Source organism: Cetorhinus maximus, chromosome 17 (genome assembly GCF_964194155.1).
Source record: "Cetorhinus maximus chromosome 17, sCetMax3.hap1.1, whole genome shotgun sequence".
Classification (NCBI taxonomy): Eukaryota; Metazoa; Chordata; class Chondrichthyes; order Lamniformes; family Cetorhinidae; genus Cetorhinus; species Cetorhinus maximus.
The window spans coordinates 71056256-71079001 of NC_135895.1; the positions used below are offsets into that span (position 1 = coordinate 71056256).

The window sequence follows — 22746 nt, forward strand, 5'->3', positions numbered from 1 at the left end:
ATGTTCATCGTGGCTTACTTTCGATTTAAGGATAGTATTACATTAAAAGAAGAGTCTTATAATCTGGCAAATGATAATAATAAGTCTGAGGAATGGAAGTGTTTTAGAAACCGGCAGAAGGCCACCAAAAATTTAATAAAAAGGGGAAAAAAAATAATAGATTACTAGCCAGGAGTATAAAAACAGATTGTAAGAGCTGTTGCAAGCTTATGAAAAGGAAGAGAGTAGCTAAAATAAATATTCACCCCTTAAATCCAGAGGAGGATTTAACATGGGGAATAAGGAAAAGGCAGGAATATTGAACAAATATTTTGATTCTGCCTTCACAGTAGAATACACCGTAGCATACCAGCAATAGAGGATAATCTAGGGGCTAAACAGAGCCAGGAAATTAAGGTAATTAAGATCAGCAGAGAAAATTTTGAGAAGCTTGAGTGACTAAAATCTGACAATTCCTCGAGACATGATAGCCTACATGCTAGGGATCTAAAAGAGATAGCTGCAGAGATAATGTTTACGCTGGTTATGATTTTCCGAAATTCTCTAGATTTTGGAACAATCCCAACATGTTGAAAATTAACAAATGTAACACTGCTTTTTGAGAAAGGAGAGGGAGAGAGCGAGAGAAAACAGGAAACTACAGGCCAATTAACTTGACATCAGTCATCGGGAAAGTGCTGGAATATCTTATTAAGCGAGTCTTAATGCACTTAGAAAATCATAGTATAATAAGCTAAAGGAAATTAGGTTTGACAAATTTATTAGAGGATTTTAAGGATGTAACTAGTTAAAGGGGAACCTGGATTTCCAAAAGACATTTGATAAGGTGCTACACAAAAGGTTAACATGCTCACGGAGTTGGGGGTAATACTGTAGAGGATTGGTTAACAGACAAAGACTAGGGATAAATGGGGCATTTTCAAATAAGCAGGCTGAGACAAGTGGAGTGTTGCAAGGGTCATTGCTGGGGCCTTTGCAATCTTTATTAATGACTTAGACAAAGGGACAAAGAGTAATGTTTTTGAGTTTGCTGATGATACAAAGCTAGGTGGAAAATGTAAGCTGTGAGGAGGGCTCAAAGAGACTGCAAAGAAATATAAGCAGGTTGAATATGTGGACAACAAGGTGGCAGATGGAGTGTAATATAGGGAACGGTGACTGTAAGAATGGAAAAGCAGATTTTTTTTTAAAGCTGTGAAACTTGTAAATGTTGAGGTTCAGAGGGACTTGGGTGTACTTGTACAAGGAACACATAAAGTTAGCATGCAGGTACAGCAAGCAATTAGGAAGGCAAATGGTATGTCAGCCTTTATTGCAAGGGGTTTGGAATACAAAAATAAAGAAGTATTTCTACAATTGTACAGTACTTTGGTGAGACCCAACCTGAAATATTGTGTGCAGCTTTGGTCTCTAAGAAAGGATATACTTGCATTGGAGGAGGTAGAGTGAAGGTTCACTAGATTGGTCCCTGGGATGAGAGGGTTGTCCTACGATGAAAGGTTGAGTAATTTGGGCTTATACCCTCTAGAGTTTAGAAGAATGAGAGGTGGTCTCATTGGAATATACAAGATTTTGAAGTGGCATGGATAGACACAGAGAGAATGTTTCCCCTAGCTGGGGAATCTAGGACACAGGGCACAGTCTCAGGATAATGCTGATCATTTAGGACTGTGATGAACAGAAATTCCTTCATTCAAGAGCTGTGAATCTTTGAAATTTTATAACCCAGAGAGCTGTAGATACTCCATCGTTGAATATATTTACGACTGAGATAGACAGACTTTTGGTGTCTCAGGGAATCAAGGGATATGATGAGCTGGTGGGAAAGTGGAGTTGAAGCCAAAGAGCAGCCATAATCGCATCAAATGGCTCGACAGGCCATAATGGTCTATTCCTGCCCCTGTTTCTTATATTCATATATTCTATATTGCTTTGCAAAAAAGAGTGCAAGGCACAGATTAGACTTATGACCATAGTTAGGTGACCCTGAGGGAGGCAATGTCAGGGACAGCAGGAATACCAAGTGAGCTGGTATCTTCACACATGGCCAGGTTCAGAATCGAAGACATGCCAGTTGAGCTGAGTGGAGCAAAGGAGTTGAGTGCAAGAAGGGCAGGACCTTAATGGTGGAGGTGATATGTATTGGGGCAAAGCATGGGAATTGAGGTGAACAGGTTTTAATTTAGTCTTTTACCATATATTTTGTTGGTGAATTTAATTGTGGAGAATTTGTTGAGGAGCATCTATTGAGATGGAGTCAAATTCAGCAGATTTATGGCTGACTGATTAATATTTTAAACATGAGCACAAGCCCAGAAACCAAGAGTCTTTCCTTTCATATCATTGTTTCTGCTGAGATATCTTACTGTGTGCAGGAACAAAGGAGACTGAATGGTAAGGCATGTGTTTATCAGAATTCTGCACCCCTTATTGTAATTGTTTGGCTGGGATAGTTTCTGTAGGGTTAAGTACTGTTATATTTGTGTAATGTGAATAAAGATTAAAACATGGTGTGCTGAGTCTCAAAGAACAAAGGCTATGATCCAGTTTGGGTGGTATGCAGTTGCAGGCCAAAACTTTGTTAGCACCATCCTTAATGGCCCGAGGCCCATCTGACATTGGATCTTGCACCTCATTATCACTGAATCGATGAGCTGATTCCATCATCTAATGGGTTTTCCCATATAGATTGCCAAAGAAGAGACCTTGGACATTGGGCTACAAATCAGTCGAGTATTTTTAACAAATTTCTCTTTTTTAGTGCTGATTTACAGCAGGCCTTTCAAGGACCTCTAGTTATGAAACATGTAGACCTGGTATTCTTGACAGCAAACCAAAATTGCACAATGGCCCTGATACCTCCATTAATTCCTTTATTTGAATATGCTAATATCTGTGCCGGTGCTTTTTTGTCTGTACAATTATGGCAAGTGATGTCCTCCAGCTAAGATTGGAGATGCAGGCATCCGATTAATGCTAGAAAATTGGATGCAGCACCATCCGGTTTCTAGGCCGAAGAGTTATAGTGGCCTAAATTTATGTTCCAAAGATCTCTTGCATTGGAGTCAATTCAAGATCTGTTGTTGGATTTACTTAATGCTGATCGGTCCCTGTTGTCCTCTGCAATGTGATTGATCCTTTAAGTAACACAAGCCATTCAAATTGCTTATAACAGCAATATTGGGGGATGGGGGTCCATTTTTACATTGTGGATTGATTAAAGAGGTATTCTCATTCCAGCAGAGAGAATCTCAAATGGCAAGAAAATCAGTAGAAGTCTGCCTCGTTCTTACTGCGGTGGTTGTTTCCAGCATCCCAATTCATAACTGCTGGTGCCTTGGGCTCAGTGGGGGAGGACACTAAGCTGCTGATCAAATTAAACCTTTATAAATTTTCTGACGGGGTGATTCATTTGTCCAATGCCTAATGTTGTGACTCCAATGGTAACCAACCCTTAAGGTTGGTGGGCAGGTGAAGAGCCCAAGCGGCCTTCACGTTTTTCAGGAAACTTCATCCACGGGCGGGGTGAGGTTTCCTGAAGGTTTTATAAAATTAATAAATAAATTTTCCTAAATTCACAAACATGTCCCAGCTCATATGACACTGTCACATGAGGGGACATGTTTAAATAATTTTTTACTTATAAAAAAGTTTTATTGTCAACTTAATCTCCTTGAGGCCTCAGGGAGATTGCTGCACTCTTGTGTGTGCATGTGCGAAAAAGTGCAGGCTGCGACTCTCCCTCCTCACCCCGCCCGCACAGGTAATGCTGAGCGCTACCAGCCGCGCATTACACTGGGCGGGCCTTAATTGGCCCACCTGCAAAAAATGGCGGCATGCAGCCGATCACGGGCGGCGATCGGCTCTGTGCCCGCTCCCGCCCACCATAGGAAAAATTCACCCCTGTGTTGTAATAGTGATTGCATTGTCTTGGCAACCCAGCATGGTGATGAAATCCAACTCTGACACCAAGCACTGAATATTTGCTTTCGGGGGCAAGCAACAGGAGCCCCTGGGGGAAACAGTCACTCATTGGAATTTTGACCTAGGCACCTCAATTTGCATGGAGATGGGTTCCCTGGAGTGGCGGTGGGATCTCAAAATTGGAGGGCCAGTCAGAGATCTTACAGCTTCAGAGCAGCACAAGGCTGCAATGATTGGTACGTAAATGAAAGCGCATAAAAACAAGAAGATGCTTTTTCAGCCACTTTTTTAAAGATTTAATTAAAAAATAGAGAAAGCAGCCAGGCTAGTACTGTGGGGTTTGAGGGGATGGTGGGGGGTGGAGGCTTGGGTGGAGGTGTGGAAATTCCTCTACAAGGTGGCTTTTGGCTGCACCCCCACCCAGTCAGGGAGGGAGGGTCTTCCAGGAATACTGCTGACACCCCAGCCTACCTTTGGGTACCTGCCTCCAACCAGTTGGCTACCCCCCATTGTGTCAGGAAACTGGAAGCTGACTGGAAAATCCCATTTGGCCTCCTTAAACTACCTTTGACAATGCTTTTAATGTGCCAAATTGGCTGTCCACCTCAGCGGGGCCCTAAAATCCTGCCCCAGATTTTTGTTTTTGTATTTCAGGCTCGTGTAAAGGTCACAGCAGACTCCTTGTTATAGAACCAGGTTCTCCAGACAAAAATGTCTGTGTTTTTCAAATTACCTAATATTGGTGATCTTACCAACATTTGTTCCATGCTGAGTTGTGAATAAGTAGGCAGACGAAGAGATGGCAAGTTCTCTCAGAGACTTTGACAATGGACAATTTGTGGCCATGTTTGGTTATTCAGAAAGACATTTCACACCTTGGTTTTGGAAACATTTTTAATAACAGTGAGGGGCTGAGAAAGAGGTTTTTAAATATTAAAACTGAACACAAAGAGCCAAAGGAGCACTAAAGGCTGAGAAGAAAGCAAAGCCTTTTCCTGGGTAGTAGAGCAGGGTACAGAGAACTTGTGCTTTCAAGTTATATCAGATGACCAAACAAAATGGGCTAGCACTCACACTTTCTTTATTACTGTAACCTGGATATCCTGCCATTTTTTTTTCATCCACTGGGTTTTAGTTTGCCTTTGGCTTAATGGTAAGGGGGCTTTCCCTTCACCCCAGACCACTTCATGAAATACATAAGATAATAAATAGCCACAAATCTGTGAATATTTATTGACATATAGGGCCAAATTTTTGCTACCAAGATGGAAATTTCCCAACTTGGTAGACCCACCTTGGTAGAAAGTGCCCCATCAGACCCAATTTTTGCTCTGGGGGGTTTTGGGGGGGCATTGAAGATAGAGTCGGGCCTGCCACCCCTGGAAGCAGATAAGAGGTGGCCATAGGGCAGCTGGGTGCCCAGGTAAGCTGTTTAAAAGGCCCAATTTGGTTCTCTGGAACTTTGTCCCAATTGGAGTCCAAAGAAAATTGACAGCGCAAGGAGATGCTTACTCACGCAATGGAGCCAGGCAGATCTGAAGTACAAGGTGTGGGATTACTACCCACACCATTATCTTGCACCATTGAAAATTGGGGGGTGCCAGGAATGGGGTTGGGAATCCTGGAATTGTGTCCTGCCTGCTATTTTTAAATGGTTCCGGAGTCCTTATGACTCCGTGAATATCTGGCCCATAAAATCACAGCCTTTCTTCTTTTACAGAATTTCTGATGTTAGAAGGAGTGCATGGCTGGATATACCATTATTCCAATGTAACCATGAAATGGAATGTGGCGAGGAGATACTGTAAAATGCATTACACTGACATGGTGGCGATACAGAATATGGAGGAAAACAAGTACCTCAATGAATACTTGCCAAAAGCAAGCACCCACGTATGGATTGGTTTGAGGAAGATACAAAATACCTGGACCTGGATTGGAACAAATCGGGTATTGGAAGATTTTGCTAAAAACTGGGCTCCTGGTGAACCCAACAATGGAAAGAACACTGAAGACTGTGTGGAGATGTATATAAAGAGAATTTCACATGCAGGACAATGGAATGATGAACCCTGCCGTAAAAAAAAAAGACCACTGTGTTATCAAGGTAACTTTAAAAATTATTAGGAGATAAGAAAGAACTTGCATTTATAGGTTTACCGGTAGGTCCACATCAATTTCTTAGGACATTCCAAAGGCATTTATTATCGATGGATTATTTTTGAATTGTAGATATTATTGCAGTATTTTTATACATATAAATTATATTACTAAGGAGCAAAAGGGCACGGTAGAAAAATGGGTATCTTACTGGACTAGTAATCCAGAAGCCTAGAATAATGGTCTGGAGCATTGGAGTTCAAATCCCACCATGGCAGCGGGGGCATTTAAATTTGGTTAATTAAATAAACCTGGAATTAAAAGCCTGTATCAGTAAGGGTGACCATGAAGCTACTAGGTTGTTGTTAAAAACCCACCTGGTTCACTCATACCAATGAGGGAAATCTGCTGTCCTTCCCCAGCCAATAAGTGACAGCAGACCCACAGCAATGTAGTTGACCTTTAACTTTGCTCTTCAGTTGTATCTAAAGGGCAGTTAGAGATGAGAAATAAATACTGACCCACATCCCACAAATGAATAAAAAAGTTGTTATGCAGGAAAATCATTTGCACACAGCAAAGTCCCATAACCAGCAAGTACATGAAGATTCAAGATGCCATCTTGGAGATTTGAAGGGAATGTTGGTTAAAGAGGAATGATTCCTAGAATGCCAGCCCACATCCCTGCTCTTCTTAATTAATGCCATGGGGTCTTTTGCATGCACCCAATTAGGTAGACAGGAGCTATTTCTGAAAAAGAGCCATTCTGGCACTGCAGCAGTCTTTCAGAACTGCACAAATGTTTTTGGCCTCGATTACATGCTCAGGCCTGCAGTGTGAGTTAACCTCATAACTTCAGACTCAGGGGCAACAGTGCTACCAATCCAGCCAAACTTGATGAGGTGGAAGGAAAAAGGATAAACTGAAAGTCTGAAATTAAAACGGAAACACTGCACAACAGGTCAGTTAATTTCTGAAAAAAGATAGGTGAAAGTGTAAGTGCAATGCTTTGTCAAAAATTGTAAAATAATAATTTATAACCAGCAATTGGATAATATGAGACCTTGGTTTTTCTTACTTGCATTTTGTAAGTTGAGTCATGTGAAAATCCAGCAGACATTGTCAGTTGACAGAAGCACTGGATATTCATGGTACTCTAACATACATAGGCCCTGTAAGACATTATTCACCTGATTAATTGTGCGAGTAGCTGGCTCTGTGACAACACTCACTGTTTGAATTTAAAACAAAAATATCCCTTCCTAATTAAATGTTCTATTGAGGGACCCCACCGCCTTCAAAATATTTTATGTCTTTCTTTAACTTGATGTGCATTTCCAAAATTTTTTCTAATTCCTGCACCATTTTCCTTTATTTTTATCTCTTAGTCATTAGCAATACTTCTTGTAGCAAAGATTTTATTATAAAGGAGTTATTTAAACATTGGAGGCAATGCAGAGAAAGCAAGAAGGCTGATCCCTGGTGTTAGTGATCCAAATGTGGGGGAAGAATGGAGAAATCTGGGCCTGGATTTTCCGTGCCCGTTGGTGTCGGGCATGTTCGGTGGCATGAGCGGACAATATGGCGCAATCGGTTTCACGGCAGCATGAAACCAGTTTGTGATCGTCCGCTCAGCCTGCCAATGGCAGATCACGTTTCCCGCCATCAGATGTCGGGAATCTCATTGTAATACATCTGCATATCATTATAAGGCTAGCCCACCGGAATCACCACCCCCTTCCCCGCCCCCGCGCTGAATCATCCACCCACATCGGTGGGAAGACACGCTGATGTGTTTCACAACAGTATATATAAGGCATGTACTTGGCAGGCTGCACTTTGCTCGGGACTTCAAGGTTTGTTTGCCTACCTTGCTTCAGTCAGCACTCGCAGTCATCAGCGCCAGGCTTTGCAACAGCACCACATCACTTTTAGGGGGGCTCACGGATAGGTCTCTACCTACCAGATCAGCCATATGTAGGTGGTTTGTCAATGGCTGTAGGACAAGGTCTTGCTTGGGGAAGGGGGAGAAGTGGCCTTAGGTAAGGGACGAGGCTGCAGGATGAGATCTGTACTGGGGAAGGAGGGTATCCCAGGGTGTGTGTGTGGGGGCACATGTTGATCTGTGCAAATGGCCTCAAGATGATGAGGGCTGAGGAGACAATCTCCAGAGGAGATGAGCCCAGGTGGACATGTGAGGGTGTTTGTGTGAGAATGGGTGCTGATGTCCCTTCAGCTGACAGTGAGTGAGATGCCAGTGAATGTGTGATGGGCTTGAGTGTGCGAGTTTAGAGCGATGAGATGGTTGCCATACCCTAGATGCATGGATGAGATTATTCATCCCCTCTCTGCATTGGATGGCCAACCTCTTCTGTGCAGCATTGGCACTGACCACCACTGCCATTGCCTACCAAGCCGGAGTGGTAATCTTACTGCCGCTCCTGTGGCTAGAGCTGGAGTAGAGGTCATCACAGCGGGCCTCCATGGCGTCCAAAAGGTGCTTGAGGGCTGCAGTCTTCTTGCCTTTTGGGGCCATTTCTTTGCTGCAGTCCTGGGCTGGAAGCACTGAACGCGGCTGTATTTTAAATGTGGTGGCTGGCATGATGAAGCGGTGACGGCATGGCAGGTGAATTGGAGCTCGTCCGGCATCGAAAGAACATGTATCCCGGGAATCCATAATTAATGCGGTGGGTTTGGGACAATACGGTGTGAAATGCCACCATTGCAGCCGACGGGTAAAACAGCGATTTTCCCACCCGCTACCACACTTAGTACAAATCTGGGACAATTCCATCCCTGGTCTTTTCATTCTAGAAAGGAGGCAGCTGAGATGATCTTATGGAGATATATGAGATGATGAATGGTATGATTAAGGTAAATTCAAAAATAAACTTAAAATTAATTTGCAAGAATACTACAAAGCAGGGACAAACATTAAAAGGCAAATTTAGAACTAATATCAGGTTGTTCTTTCTCACAAAGGATGATCAACACGTGGAATGGAATTTTGGATAGAGCAATGGGAACATAACCCCTGGAATCATTTAAGATTCAATTTAATGCTACAATGGGGGGAATTTAGGGTTATTTGGATGGATGAGCCCAGTTGGACAAATAGTCCTCCTCGACTGTGATTTTGTGATAAACTGAGCACAAGTCTTAACATTTAATAATGTTTATTGCATAAGGTAAATGTAAAAAATGTTTGTGTAATCTTTTGACAGCTTCATGCCATCCTGATTCTTGCAGCGGCCATGGAGAATGTGTGGAAACTATTGGTAATTATAAGTGTAGGTGCGATGAAGGATTCTATAGAGACAATTGTGAAAATGGTGAGCTCTTTGTGCAATGTTTAAGCATGTAAGGAGACATAAACTAGTTTTAAAAAATGAACATAAAACACACACAATCAGGCTAAGGACAGAATGTGCAAATGTAGAATTGCAATAACCTGAGATAATAGCACAGCTGATAGAAATTGAAAAATTAAACTGTTGAACATCAGTTGGGTTTGCATGTGATGCACAATGAAATGATCTGGATTTTTACGAAACTGGAAGCCCTCGCCAGATTGAGGTCAGATGCATGTAAATAAGCACATAATTACATAATAAAGTTATTGGTATGTTTTAGCATCATTCCACCACTTTAATGTTATTTCTTTTACCTGCCCTTATAAATTGAGGATTTAGGAGTGCCAATTTTGAGCTGCGTCACTTGAAAGAGATCAGTAATAGGGTTGTCAACTTGATTAGCCCTGGCTGAAGCTTTCCTCTTTGTCCCAATGGCTAGGACAGCTTTTGAAAAAAAAGGAAGACTTGCATTTACATGGTGGCATTCACAACCTCAGGATGCCCCAAAGCACTTTACATGAAATACAATGAAGAGCCTCTGTGCTTATTGCTGTGGTACATTCATAATGCCACAATGGCCTTTCCAATGGAGATTCTGTATATTCCATCCATTTGGCAGAAAAAGGGGGCTATCAAAGAAGCAATACCAGGCAGGTTAGGAAGCACAAGACATGATTTGTTTCTGTACAGTGCATGACATATGGGGCAGAATTTTACGAGTTTGCGAGCGGGGGCGGAGCCAGCTCGCCAACGCGTAAAATGACGCGCGGTGATGTCGGGGGGAACTCTCGACGACACCGCACCCGATTTAAATTTTCAGGAAGGTGGGGGCGCAGCAAAATCAGCTGCCCGCCCGCCGACCTGTCAATGGCCATTTGAGGCCATTGACAGGGTCAATTAAATAATTAAAGGACCGTAAGGTTGGCGGGCGGGCCAGGAGCCCCGGCGGGAACTAGAAAAAACATGAAACCTCATCCACAGACGGTTTTAAACAATTTTAATAAAGATTTTGTAAAAATTATGGACATGTCCCAACTCATGTGAGGAGACGTAAGGGAAATTTTATTTTTCTATTTTTAATAATTTTTACAGTAGAGACGATCTCCCTGAGGCTGCACTTAGCCTCAGGAAGATAAGTGCACTCTAATTGGCCCGCCCCCGTAAAATGGCACCGCAGCTCCAATCAGGGGCGTTGATCGGAAGCGCGCCTGCCCATTAACTTCCCCCCCGACGGGGGGAAATTCAGCCCATGAAGTGGGATTTTACCGCCTTCTGCTGGACATATTTTTGGCAGAGATGCATATAAAATATGATGGGTCAGTAGTCCATTACTTTCTTGCCCACCCCAACTCAGTCCCTATAATATAGGGAATTGTAAGGCACCCACTAGCCCACCTACCCTTAGGCTAATTGAGTCCTTTAAGCGGCCAATTAATACCACAGTTAAGGACCTGAATCCATCTCCACTGCCATAATATGCCGGGATATGGAAGGTGGATAAGAGTGGGAAGGCCGCTTAAAAAGCTGGAAGGGGGGCATACATCCTTTCGAGCTGTGCCTGTGCACCTCAGGGGCAGCCCTTCCCCCCGAACCCCACTAAGATCATACCTCACTTTGTGCCTCCCTACCTGGCCTCCAAAATCCCAACCTCCACTCCTTGAAGGCCGATCTCTCCCCGTCCAAGAAGCCCGGGATTACCTGCAGTCGGTCGCCAAGATCTTCTTTGTGGGAGTTTTGGCACTGCTGGGACAGCAAGAGCTGCCGGTCAACCAGATTGCCCGCAGCTTTCAAGGGCGAGAGTGGCTTCCACTGAGCAGCAGAAGTCCCACTCTCCTTGTTAAGGCCACCCCCAGTGTGTTATCGCTGTGGGCAGCTTTATTTAAAAGCGGTTGGTTTGCATGCGACTTTTCTAATGGGGGGGCAAGCAATATGGCCCCTCATAAAATTGAGCTCATGGTGCAAGTTTTGGATTACATATAGCTATAGGGACCATAGTGTTCTTTCCTTTTTTGTAGCTCCACCTTTTCTTTCTCTTTTGATTGATATATTTTGGGGATTGAAGTTATTTTTCCCATGAGTTATTTTTAATTCTGCAAACAATTTCCTGTACAAAAAAAAATTTAAAAATGTAGATGCTGGAAATCTGAAATAATAGCAAAACATATTGGAACTGTGCAGCAGGTCAGCCAGTATCTGTTAAGAGAAAATGCATTAATATTTCAGGTTTAAGAACACCCAAAATATTAAGCTGTCTTTTATCTTTTCAGATGTTGACTGTCCTGCTGTGTATTTCCAACATTTTCTGTTTTACTTTAATGCTAATTTAAGAGATGGCTGTATGAAATAGCTAGTCCATCTTTTAGAAGACAAATACATCTTTGGTGTACATTTAATATACATATTGCACTTCATAACTTTCTCTAATCCCTTCTTTCTCAAATAATGTTGATATTATTATTTTTAGTTATTAAGTGCCATGCACTGGTACCACCTGATCGAAGCCTTATGAACTGTTCCCATCCTTATGGAAATTTCAGTTACGACTCAGTGTGCGACTTTAGCTGTGTAGAAGGATATGAAATACGTAAAACAAAGAGGCTTCAATGTACAGCTTCAGCAGATTGGACTGCACTTCTTCCAGAGTGCAAAGGTACAATACACAGGTTCATGTTCCAAATATGGTTTACTCTGGGACAGTCTTTACTAAGCTGTAACATCATTAGACACTGCTGCCTTGAAATAGCAGATGGGCATGAAATATGCCAACACCGTAGCCCAGTCATTTTCTTCTTGGATTAATGTGGATTATTTTCTGTGTTAAAGCACACACAAAGCAGGGAGAAATTTGCCTCACAACAAAGCTGCGCTCACCTGGCCTGGGCATTCCTAATGCTGATTTGAAAACTTGGAAGTGTCCCATTCCCCACTATTGATATTTCTCGCTAGAAGCCTAAAGGGATCTCAATTCCTTCTTTAATAAGAACTCTTAGGCCTAAATTTTACCCTTGGTGGGCGCACGCGATCGGCAGGCCCAGGAGTGGCCGGGAAACGGACTGCCAACTGTGATCGACCCCCGACCGCAATTTCACATTGGCTGGCCAATTAACGGCCAACCAGCGTGAAACACGCACTGAAAACTCAGCGCTGCTGGGGTGGGGGGCAGAAAGAGGATGGGCGATGACGTCACCAATGGCGCGGGTGAGCACTGCGAGATTGCTCCCTGAAGATAGACAGCTGCCTCAGGGAGCTGCAGACCTTCAAATGATTAAAGAAAGGTTTAGAAAACTGCCAAAAAATGTCCATGCATCATAATCAAGCACCTGAAAATATACTTCATAAAAATGTTGTTCTCACATATTTCTTTTTTATTTTATTTCATAACAGAGATTTCATCCTGCCCTTGGATGAGGTTTGATGAAAAATGTAAAGGCCACGCCAATATGCCTGTTCGCCAACCATAAGGTTGAATGGGCCACGAAAAATCAGAGACAATTGTACTGTTGATGGGCTTAATTGCCTGCTTAATTGTTGGCGGGCACGCTTACGACTTTTGTGCCCGCCCGCTGAGCAAAATATCACACGAGTGTGCAATGACGTTGGGATGCTCGCCTGATGTCATCTCACGCAATTTTACGCCCAATCAGGTTGGGCACATGCCCGCCTGCGCAACATAAAATTCTGCCCTTAGAATAATAGCAAGTGCCTACATTCAATTGCTGGATTTTGTGTACCAACACCACTTGATATTTGCATATAACTTTCAGTCAAGAAATGCATATGGTTGGAGGTTCCTCGTAAGGATGTTATGACCTGCTCCCATCCACTTGGACATTTCGGTTATAACTCAACCTGCACATTTGGCTGTAGAGAAGGGTATGCACTGCATGGACCAGACAAAGTCCAGTGTCTTGCTTCTGGTCAATGGACAGAGAGGACTCCCACCTGCAAAGGTATCCCTTTATTTTTAAATACAGCCATTTTACTCTTCCTAAAATGGGAATTAATTGTTACTTTGTCATTTTTCAAGGAAAGATCTTCCTTAACATCTTTCACTTTTTGTTTTGCAGTCCAGGTATGTGAAACTTTGACAGTGCCTGACTATGGCAACATGAGTTGCTTGCACCCTATAGCAGAATTCCATTACAACTCAACGTGTGACTTTAGCTGTAACAAAGGATTTGCATTAAGTGGACTGAATAGGATCCAGTGTAAAGTTTCTGGTCAATGGACACCAGAAAAACCAACGTGTGAAGGTACTGTGTGAGTGGAACTGTTTTATCAATGTTCTGTCTGAAGTTTTGTACAGACAATGATAGATACCTATGAATGGTTACAAGACAGCAATCTAACTGAAGGACAATATGAAACGATGTTAATATTGGCAATCTGAAATAAAAAAAAAAGTAGAAGCGATGGAAATGCACAACATGTCTCCATTTTTGGTCTTTAATTTTCTCACCAGCAACATTCAGTTATCTTGCCCAAGTGATTGTTCTTCATGTTTTAACTCAGATATTGAGCATTGGCAAGGTGCTTCACTCCATGGGATTCAAAGCCCATTTCTGGTACTTATATCTGCCCGAGCCCTGAAATCACATCTTTTCCTAGTTCTCCAAGATCATCTCGTCTGTGAGATGTACTTCCTGCTTCCTTGAACCTATGCCCATTAATCTACTGACCACCCACCTTTCTTTCCTGCCTGCCATGTTAACAGTTCTCTCTCTTCAGGTACTGTCCTCTCTCCTTCAAATCTATTGTCATCAGCTCTCTCTCATGACTGTCTTTCCAAACGACCACTCCATCTCCAAATTCTTTTTCCTTTCCAAAGCCCTTAAGTGTGTTGTCACCTCACATATCCATGCTCACCTTTCCCAGTGCTTCATGTTTAAATCCCTCCAATCAGATTTCTGTTCCTGCCACAATATCGAAACTTCTCTAATCAAAGTCACAAATGACATCCTTTGTGACTGTGATGAAGATAAATTAACCCTTCTTGTCAATCATGACCTGTCTGCAGTCTTTGACATGGTTGACCACATCATCATCCTCCAACATTGACCAGCTGGGTAAACTGCAAACACTTGCTTTTTCATATTCGTTCATGGGATATGAGTGTTGCTGGCAAGGCCAACATTTGTTGCTTATCCCAAATTGCCCTTGAGAAAGTGGTGACGATTCACTTGCATGAGCTGCTGCAGTTCATGTGGTGTAAGTACTCACACAGTGCTGTTAATATGAAATTACGTACATATGAAATAGGAGCAGAATTAGGCCATTCGGCCACTCAAGACTGCTCCACCATTCAATGAGATCATGGCTAATCTGTTTGTGTTTCGAGTTCTACATTCCCACCTACCCCCGATAACCTTAGATTCTTGTTAGGCAAGGGAATCAATCTACTTCTGCCTTAAAAATATTCAGTGACACTGCTTCCACTGCCTTCTGAGGCAGAGATTTCCAAAGTCACACAACCTTCTGAGAGAAAAAATTTCTCCCCATCTCCGTCCTATAAGGGTGATCCCTAATTTTAAAACAGTGCCCCTTAGTTCTGGACTCACCCACAAGAGGAAACATCTTTTCCATTTCCACTTTGTCAAAGTCATTCAGGATCTTACATACTTCAATCAAGTCACCCCTCACTCTTCTAAACCCCAGTAGAAAGAGCTCAGTCTGTTCAACCAATTCTCATAAGACAACCCACTCATTCTAGGTATCAATCTAGTAAACTCCCTCTGAACTGCCTCCAACGCATTTACATCCTTCCTTAAATAAGGAGACCAAAACTGCACACAGTATTAGAGATGTGGTCTCACCAATGCCCTGTATAACTGAAGCATAGCATCCATACTTTTACTTTCAATTCCTTTCGTAATAAAGGATAACATTCCATTAGCCTTCTTGATTACATGCTGTACCTGCATACTAACTTTTTGTGACTCATGCATCAGAACACCTAGATCCCTCTGCAGTTGTTCTCCATTTGAATAATACTGTTTTTTTTATTCTTCCTGCCAAAGTGAACAACTTCACATTTTTCTGCATTATATTCCATCTGCCAGACTTTTGCCCACTCACGCAACTTATCTCTATATGTCTGCAAACTCCTTATATCTTCTTCACAACATACTTTCCTACCTATCTTTATGTCATCTGCAAATTTGGCTACCATGTCTTCACTCCCCTCATCTAAGTCATTGATGTACATTGTAAAAAGTTGAGGCCCCAACACAGATCCCTTGCAGGACCCCACTAGTCATATCCTGCCATTCAGGCAAAGACCCATTTATGCATACTCTCTGTTTTCTGCCAGCTAGCCAATCTTCTAACTAGGCTAATATGCTACCCCATAGACCATGAGCTTTTACTTTCTGAGAATTCCAGGTTTTTGACCCAGTGACAGTGAAGGAATGGCAATATAGTTCCAAGTCAGGATGGTGTGTGGCTTGGAGAGGAACTTGAAGGTGATAGTGTTCCCATGCGCTTGCTGCCCTTCTCCTTCTAGGTGGTAGAGGTTCATTAATTTGGAAGGTGCTGCCAAAGAATGCAGATGGGGTGTTGATCAAGTTGAATGATATAAAACTTCTTGAATAAAGTTAGAACTGGACTCAACCAGGCAAGTGGAGAGTATTCCACCACACTCCAAACTTGCGCCTTGTAGATGGTGTGCAGGCTTTGGGGATTCAGGAGGTGAGATACTCGCTGCAGAATACCCAGCCTCTGACATGTTCCTAAAGCAACAGTATTAATATAGCTAATCCAGTTAAATCCCTGGTTAGTGATAACCACCAGAATGTTGATGGTGGAGACTTGGTAATGGTATTGCTGTTGAATGTCAATGGGAAGATGGTTAGACTTCTCTTCCCTCCTTTCATAATCTATCCTGTCATAGCCAGAGCATCATTTGCAATGATTTCTCTTCCTGTTTCCTTGCTGTTAACACTAGTGTTTACCAAGGATCTGGTTCTTCTGTTTCTTATCTACACGCTGCCCCTTTATGACATCATCTGAAAACACAGCATCAGTTTTCACATGTACACTGATGATATCCATCTGGACCTCACCGCCATCTCTCTTGGCCCATTCCACTGTCTCTAACTTATCAGACTTCTTGCTGACATCCAGAATTGGGAGAGCAGAAATTTCCACCAACTAAATATTGGGAAAGCAGAAGCCATTGTTTCAGTCCCTGACACGAAATCCATTGCCAAGCCACTGATCCCTCCCATCCCCCAGCAATTACCTGAGGCTAAACCAAACAATTGCACCTTGTTGTCATATTTGAAGCTGAGATGAGCTTCTGACCAATTATCAGCACAGTCACTAAGACAGTCTATTTTTACCTCCATAATATTCCCTGACTTCGCCCCTGCCTCAGCTCATCTGTTGCTGAAACCCTCATGATGTCTTGTTACCTCTATAGACTTATTACAACACATACCCGGTCAGCCTCCCACCTTTCACCCTGTGTAAATGTGAGGTCATCTAAAACTCTGCTGCCTGTGTCTTACCTTGTACTAAGTCACATTCGCCCTTCACCCTGGCTACATTGACCTACTGACCTACATTGGCTCCCAGTTAAACAACGCCTTGATTTTAAAATTCTCATCCTTGTTTTCAAATCCCTTCATGGCCTTAGCCCTCCCTACTTTTGTAATCTCCTCCAGCCTTACAACCATCTAAGATATCTATGCTCCTTCAATTCTTGAGCATCCCCAAATTTGAACTTTCCACCATTGATGGCTGTGCCTTCAGCTGCCAAGGCCCTAATCTCTAACGTTCCATTCCTAAATCCCTCTTCCTCTCTACTTCTTTTGCATCCTTTAAGATGCCCCTACCACTATGACCAAGCTTTTGGGTATATGTCCTAATACCTCATTATGTGGATTAGTGATAAATCATTTCTTATAATGCTCACTTGAAGCACCCTGGGATACTTTACTACATTAAGCGTGCTATATAAATACAAATTGCTATTGTTGTTGATGATGACACCGAATGTTACCTCTCCACCATTTCTCTCAACCCTATGATCACTCTGTGTTATCTGGCTGCATTACATTAAGCTAAGAATGAGCTAGAATGTTTTTCAACCAAAAATCAGAAAGACTAAAGCCATCATTTTTGGACTCCACCATAAACTATGCTGTCTTGACATCGATTCTACCCCACTCCCCTGATTACTTTGTCATGTTAAAACAGAAAGTGGGAAACTTCAATATCCTGTTAAACCCAGATCAGCTTCAAACTCCATGTGCTATCCATTATCAACACCATTTACTATCATCTCTATAACATTAACCAGATCTGGCCTTCATCAATCCTACCACAAGGGAAAGCCTTATGTCAGCCCTAGACTCAATTTTCAAATGTCTACCTTACTGACCTACCACCCTTCACCCCCACCCCATCTCCAAAATTCAACCATTTGTATCCCATCCCTCACCAAGCTCTGCTCAGCCATACCCCCAGTTAATGACTAACCCATACAGTTTACCAGCACATTGAATTTAAATGGACTGAATGGCCTCCTTCTGTGGTGTAACCATTCTATGATTTTATGATCCTTGATTTCCAGTCTGTTAGAAAATTCTCTGCAATAACTTTTGAGAAATGTTTGACTTACTTACATGGCACATAATAATTCCTGAAAACTTCTCATTGCAGCTGTGAAATGCGGTGAACTGAAGATTCCTCACAGCCTCCTCATGAACTGTTCTGACCCCTTTAGGCCTTTTAGTTACAGCTCAAGATGTAATTTTGTCTGCAGGGCTGGGTTTGATTTACAGGGATCAGACAGCCTCCAGTGTGAAGCTTCTGGGCAGTGGACATCAAAGATACCCATTTGCAAAGGTACAGTGAATAACTGTATGGTTGTGTTTATTAGTTTGTCTTAAAAACAAAATAAGCCTCTTCTCCTAACCTAGATGTGGTGTTGCCAGAATTTGGAGAAAAAAATACCAAAAATATCTCGTTGATCAATAATTTTTTTTAAAAAATTCTATTCCTCAAATTATTGCTAATTAGTTCTCTACATTTATTATTGGGGACTATTCATGAAACTGAAAGCAGAATCACCATTGAACAGTCATTTCTTAACTTCATCACTTAAGTTAATTGTACATTTTCATATAACAATATCACAAAGTGCAAATGCACTACATTGTAGTTCAAGCTTTGGGGCCTGAATAGCGACAACTGGCAGGTACAGCTGCAGTGGAAGGACCACATGTTCTCTCCATAGACAAGGTTTAAAATAATAAGCTGATAAGTTATTGTAATGGAGCAATGATTCAGTCAAATATTCAAACATTCATTTTGACCTTTGGTTACAGCAGTTATGTGACAGGTCAGACCTGTTGTTAACTAGCATGGATTTGTATCTCTTAATGACTCTTCCCCCAGGTTGCTCCCCATCTCTTGCTGGGGTACAGTTCTATGGTGATGACAGCCTTCAGATATCACATTTGAATCTCCATGAATGAGGCTGCATAGCCAATGACAGCCAAATCTGACCCTGCCCTCTCCTGATATCCTCACAGATGTTCTTCACAGCTGATGTCACTGTTTAGGGAACAAGAGTGGGAATCCTAGCTGATTCTATTTTCCTTCCTAGTCCAGGGATGCTGACACCAATTGTAATGGTTCATATGGTGCTGCAGCTGAAATCAGCTAACTCAGCACACAATAGGAATTCAAACTGAAATCCTTCTGGTCTGTGCATTTCTGAACCACATGACAGACTGCATTTATCAGCTAAAGTCAGAAGTGGACCTAGCTTCTGATGTCTTTTGCTAAATGAGCTGAAGTACAAACAATTGTAATTACAGTAACTCCCAAAAATGTTTGATGTGCAATGGATTTTATTTATCAGTTTTACACATGTATGAATTCATATTTTAGCTGTTCAATGTAATTTACTGAAGATTCCGAAACGAGGTATCATGAACTGCAGAAGCCCCTTTGGAGACTTCAGTTACAACTCAAATTGTGTCTTCAGCTGCAATGAAGGGTTTGTACTTCAGGGATCAGGCAGCCTTCAGTGTCAAGCCTCAGGACAATGGACAGCACAGGTCCCCAGCTGTGAAGGTATCACAAAATCTAGAATCATTCTTTGCTATTAACAATAGTTGTTATATTGAAACATGAAGGCAGCCTTTCTTCCACTATTTTTTCTTTTTCTTGTAAAGGCATTAATTCATACTGGGATACTATTCCAAGGCTGTTGCTAGCCTTCTGGTATTAATTGTACATCAGTTGGTGGTTAATTGTATTCAGGTGTTAGGCATTAACTGGGGACTAACCTGTGCTCAGAAATATAGGAGCAGATTGAAAGTGTGTGGTTGTTTGGAGGTGCAGAACATACTGCGTTTATCTCTGACAACATCAAGTTGTGGTGCTGACGACTTGTGCTCCAGAATTAGTTGTGCTCCTAACCAAGCTGCTCATACAGCTACAACACTGGCATTTACCTGACAATGTGGAAAATTGTCCAGGTATGGCCTGTTCACAAAAAGCAGGACAAATCCAATAACACCCCATCAGCCTACTCTCAATCATTAGCAAAGTGTTGGAAAGTATTGTTGATAGCACAGTCAAGTGGCACTTCCTCAACAACAATCTGCTCACTAATGCTCAGGGATACTCAGCTCCAGACCTTGTTATAGCCTTGGTCAAATATGGAATAAAGAGCTGAACCCCAAAGCTGAGGTGAGAGTGACTGCCCTTGACATCAAGGCAGCATTTGACCAAGTGTGGCAAGAAGGAGCCCTAGCAAAACTGAAGTCAATGGAATCAGGGAGAAAACTTGTCACTGATTGGAGTCAAAAAACAAAGGAAGATGGTTGTGCTTGCCAGAGACCAATCACCTCAGCCCCAGGACATCTCTGCAGGAGTTCCTCAGGGTAGTGTTTTAGGCCCAACTATCTTCCGCTGCTTCATTACCAACCTTCCCTCCAACATAAGGTTATCAATGGGGATTTTCATTGATGATTGCACAATGTTCAGTATCATTCACAACTACTGAAATAGCCCCACAGCAAGCCCTGGACACCATTCAGGATTGGGCTGATAAGTGGCCAGTGACATTCACCCCACATAAGTGCCGGACAATGACTATCTTCAACAAGGGAGAACCTAACCATCTCCCCTTGCCCTTCAATAACATTACCATCACTGAATCCCATACCATCAACATCCTTGGGGTTACCATTGGCCAGAAACTCAATAGACCGGTCATATTAATACTATGGCCACAAAAACAGCTCAGAGGCTGGGAATTCTGCAGCAAGTAGCTCACCTCCTGACTCCCAACCAAGCCTGTTCACCATCTACAAGGCACAAGTCAGGAGTGTGATAGAATGCCTGGATGAGTGCAGCTCCAATAACACTCAAGAAGTTGGACATCATCTGGGACCAAGCAACCGGCTTGACTGGAATCCCAACCACTATCTTAATCCCTTCAACATCAATGTACGGTGCTAGCAATGTGTATCATATACAAGATGTACTACAGCAACTTGCCAAGCCGCTTTCAATAGCATCGTCCAATCCTGCAACCTCTACCACCTAGTACAACAAGGCCAACAGATGCATGGTAACGCCACCTGAAAGGACACCTCCAAGTCACACACCATCCTGACTTGGAACTATATCACTGTTCCTTCTGGGTAGCTGGATCAAAATTCTGGAACTCACTCCCTAACAGCCCTGTAGGTATACCTACCCTGCATGGACTGCAATGGTTCAAGAAGGCAGCTGATTACTTCTTCTCAAGGGCAATTAGGTACGGGCAATAAATGCTGACCTTGTTAGTGACATTCATATCCCAAGAATGAGTAAAAAAATGTCAGTCCCAAACTTTGACCAAGGGCTAGCCACAATCTCCTGCTGTAGTAATAGTTTCTTTACTTTGAGAACTATGATGAGCCAAGCAGATATCACACTTTGCAATGTATTATTTAAGCACTGTTGACATCCAGGGCCAACAGATGCTGTCCTGCACTCTAAGATACAACTTTCTATAATCAATGTGTGTTTAACGAGTTACTGACATTAATCCCTTATGCAATATAACTTGTATCATAAGTTATTGTCTCTTGAATATTGATTCTTCTTGGACAGTTAGTTCTTCTTGAAAGTAAAATTTGGGGTAGATCCTGTGGAATAAAGGGTTAACATCAGAAGCATACATGATGCTGATGTAATAATGATGTCAGATCACATGACTGAGAAGTAAGAGAGATCTGGAAGGAGGAGAAGCTCCTACCTCACGTAGAGATGTAAATGTGTAAATACTTGCTGTAAATAAAGAGTAATGGTTTTGGGAAACTACAGAATTGAGCTGCATACTTTGGGAGAATAGACAATCCCCAAACCCCCGTCTAGACCTTGAACACAAAATGAAACAGATCCTATGCCATCCTTACCAATGATAACCCGCCCTTGCATTTTGATCAATTCTTCTACTACAGCATAAGTAAATTATTGCTAGCATGAGTCTTAAATTCATGACTGACTATCAAAATTGCTGTATTATTGTTTCAGCTGCAAAATGCACAAGGCTGGAGAATCCTGAGAAAGGGATTATGAACTGCTCCCATCCCTTTGGACCTTTCAGTTACAATGCAACATGTGACTTCAGCTGTGAAGAGGGCTTTATAGTAAATGGATCAGACAGTGTTCAATGTGGAGCATCTGGACAATGGACAAAACAGATACCCTCCTGTGAAGGTACCATGCAGTTTTAAGGCCTATTTATGTTCCAGAACTACTTTGAGATTGCAGAATTGCCAAGGGTATTGTTACTGTACAGTAACTCCTATTTGCATTGCAACATGCACTGCAACATCAACAGCACTGCAACATGTGTTGTTGTTCATAAGTCATCATTTCTGATTTAATTATCTGGTCAAGTATACCTACATTAGCGAGCTGTCTTACCAGGCTGAATCACTCAGCCAGAAAAGATACCGACATTGGAGGTGGCGTTGGTAATGTAGTGACTGGTTTGCACCTCTTTAGATGGGTCTCATTAGTTTGCTGTCCTGCCATGGAAATTCAGGCTGCCATCAGTGGCAACAGTGTAAAATAAATCGAGTACAGACAGTTACTATTGTTCAACTATAATGGATGTAAGGTGTACATGTGCAGAAACGGCACTCAAATTTACAAGAAATGGAAGTAAAATGTAATAAATTTTACTAACACATACAAATATGAAAAATTATCTCTTATGTACCTATATATCTAGAAGCAGGGATTTTTTGTTTTATTTTTGCCAGCGGCTACTAGAGATTACTGCCTTAAGTAGTGAATATAAACTGCCGTAATTGTTATGTTCATTAAACACAGCGGTGGCTTTTGGACTGGA

The 22746-nt window shown here is 42.2% G+C and overlaps 1 protein-coding gene across 7 annotated transcripts in view; it reads left to right on the forward strand.

Annotated features, from left to right (window-relative positions):
• Window positions 1-22746, forward strand: part of selp (selectin P) — a 76255-nt gene that overhangs the window by 17061 nt on the left and 36448 nt on the right. For all 7 annotated transcript variants that reach the window (XM_078561430.1, XM_078561431.1, XM_078561434.1 and 4 more), the window contains exons 3-10: window positions 5645-6031; window positions 9249-9356; window positions 11842-12027; window positions 13142-13327; window positions 13445-13630; window positions 18042-18227; window positions 19278-19463; window positions 21921-22106. In XM_078561430.1, coding sequence (XP_078417556.1) covers window positions 5645-6031; window positions 9249-9356; window positions 11842-12027; window positions 13142-13327; window positions 13445-13630; window positions 18042-18227; window positions 19278-19463; window positions 21921-22106 — 1611 coding nt within the window. The remainder of the gene's footprint in view (window positions 1-5644; window positions 6032-9248; window positions 9357-11841; window positions 12028-13141; window positions 13328-13444; window positions 13631-18041; window positions 18228-19277; window positions 19464-21920; window positions 22107-22746) is intronic.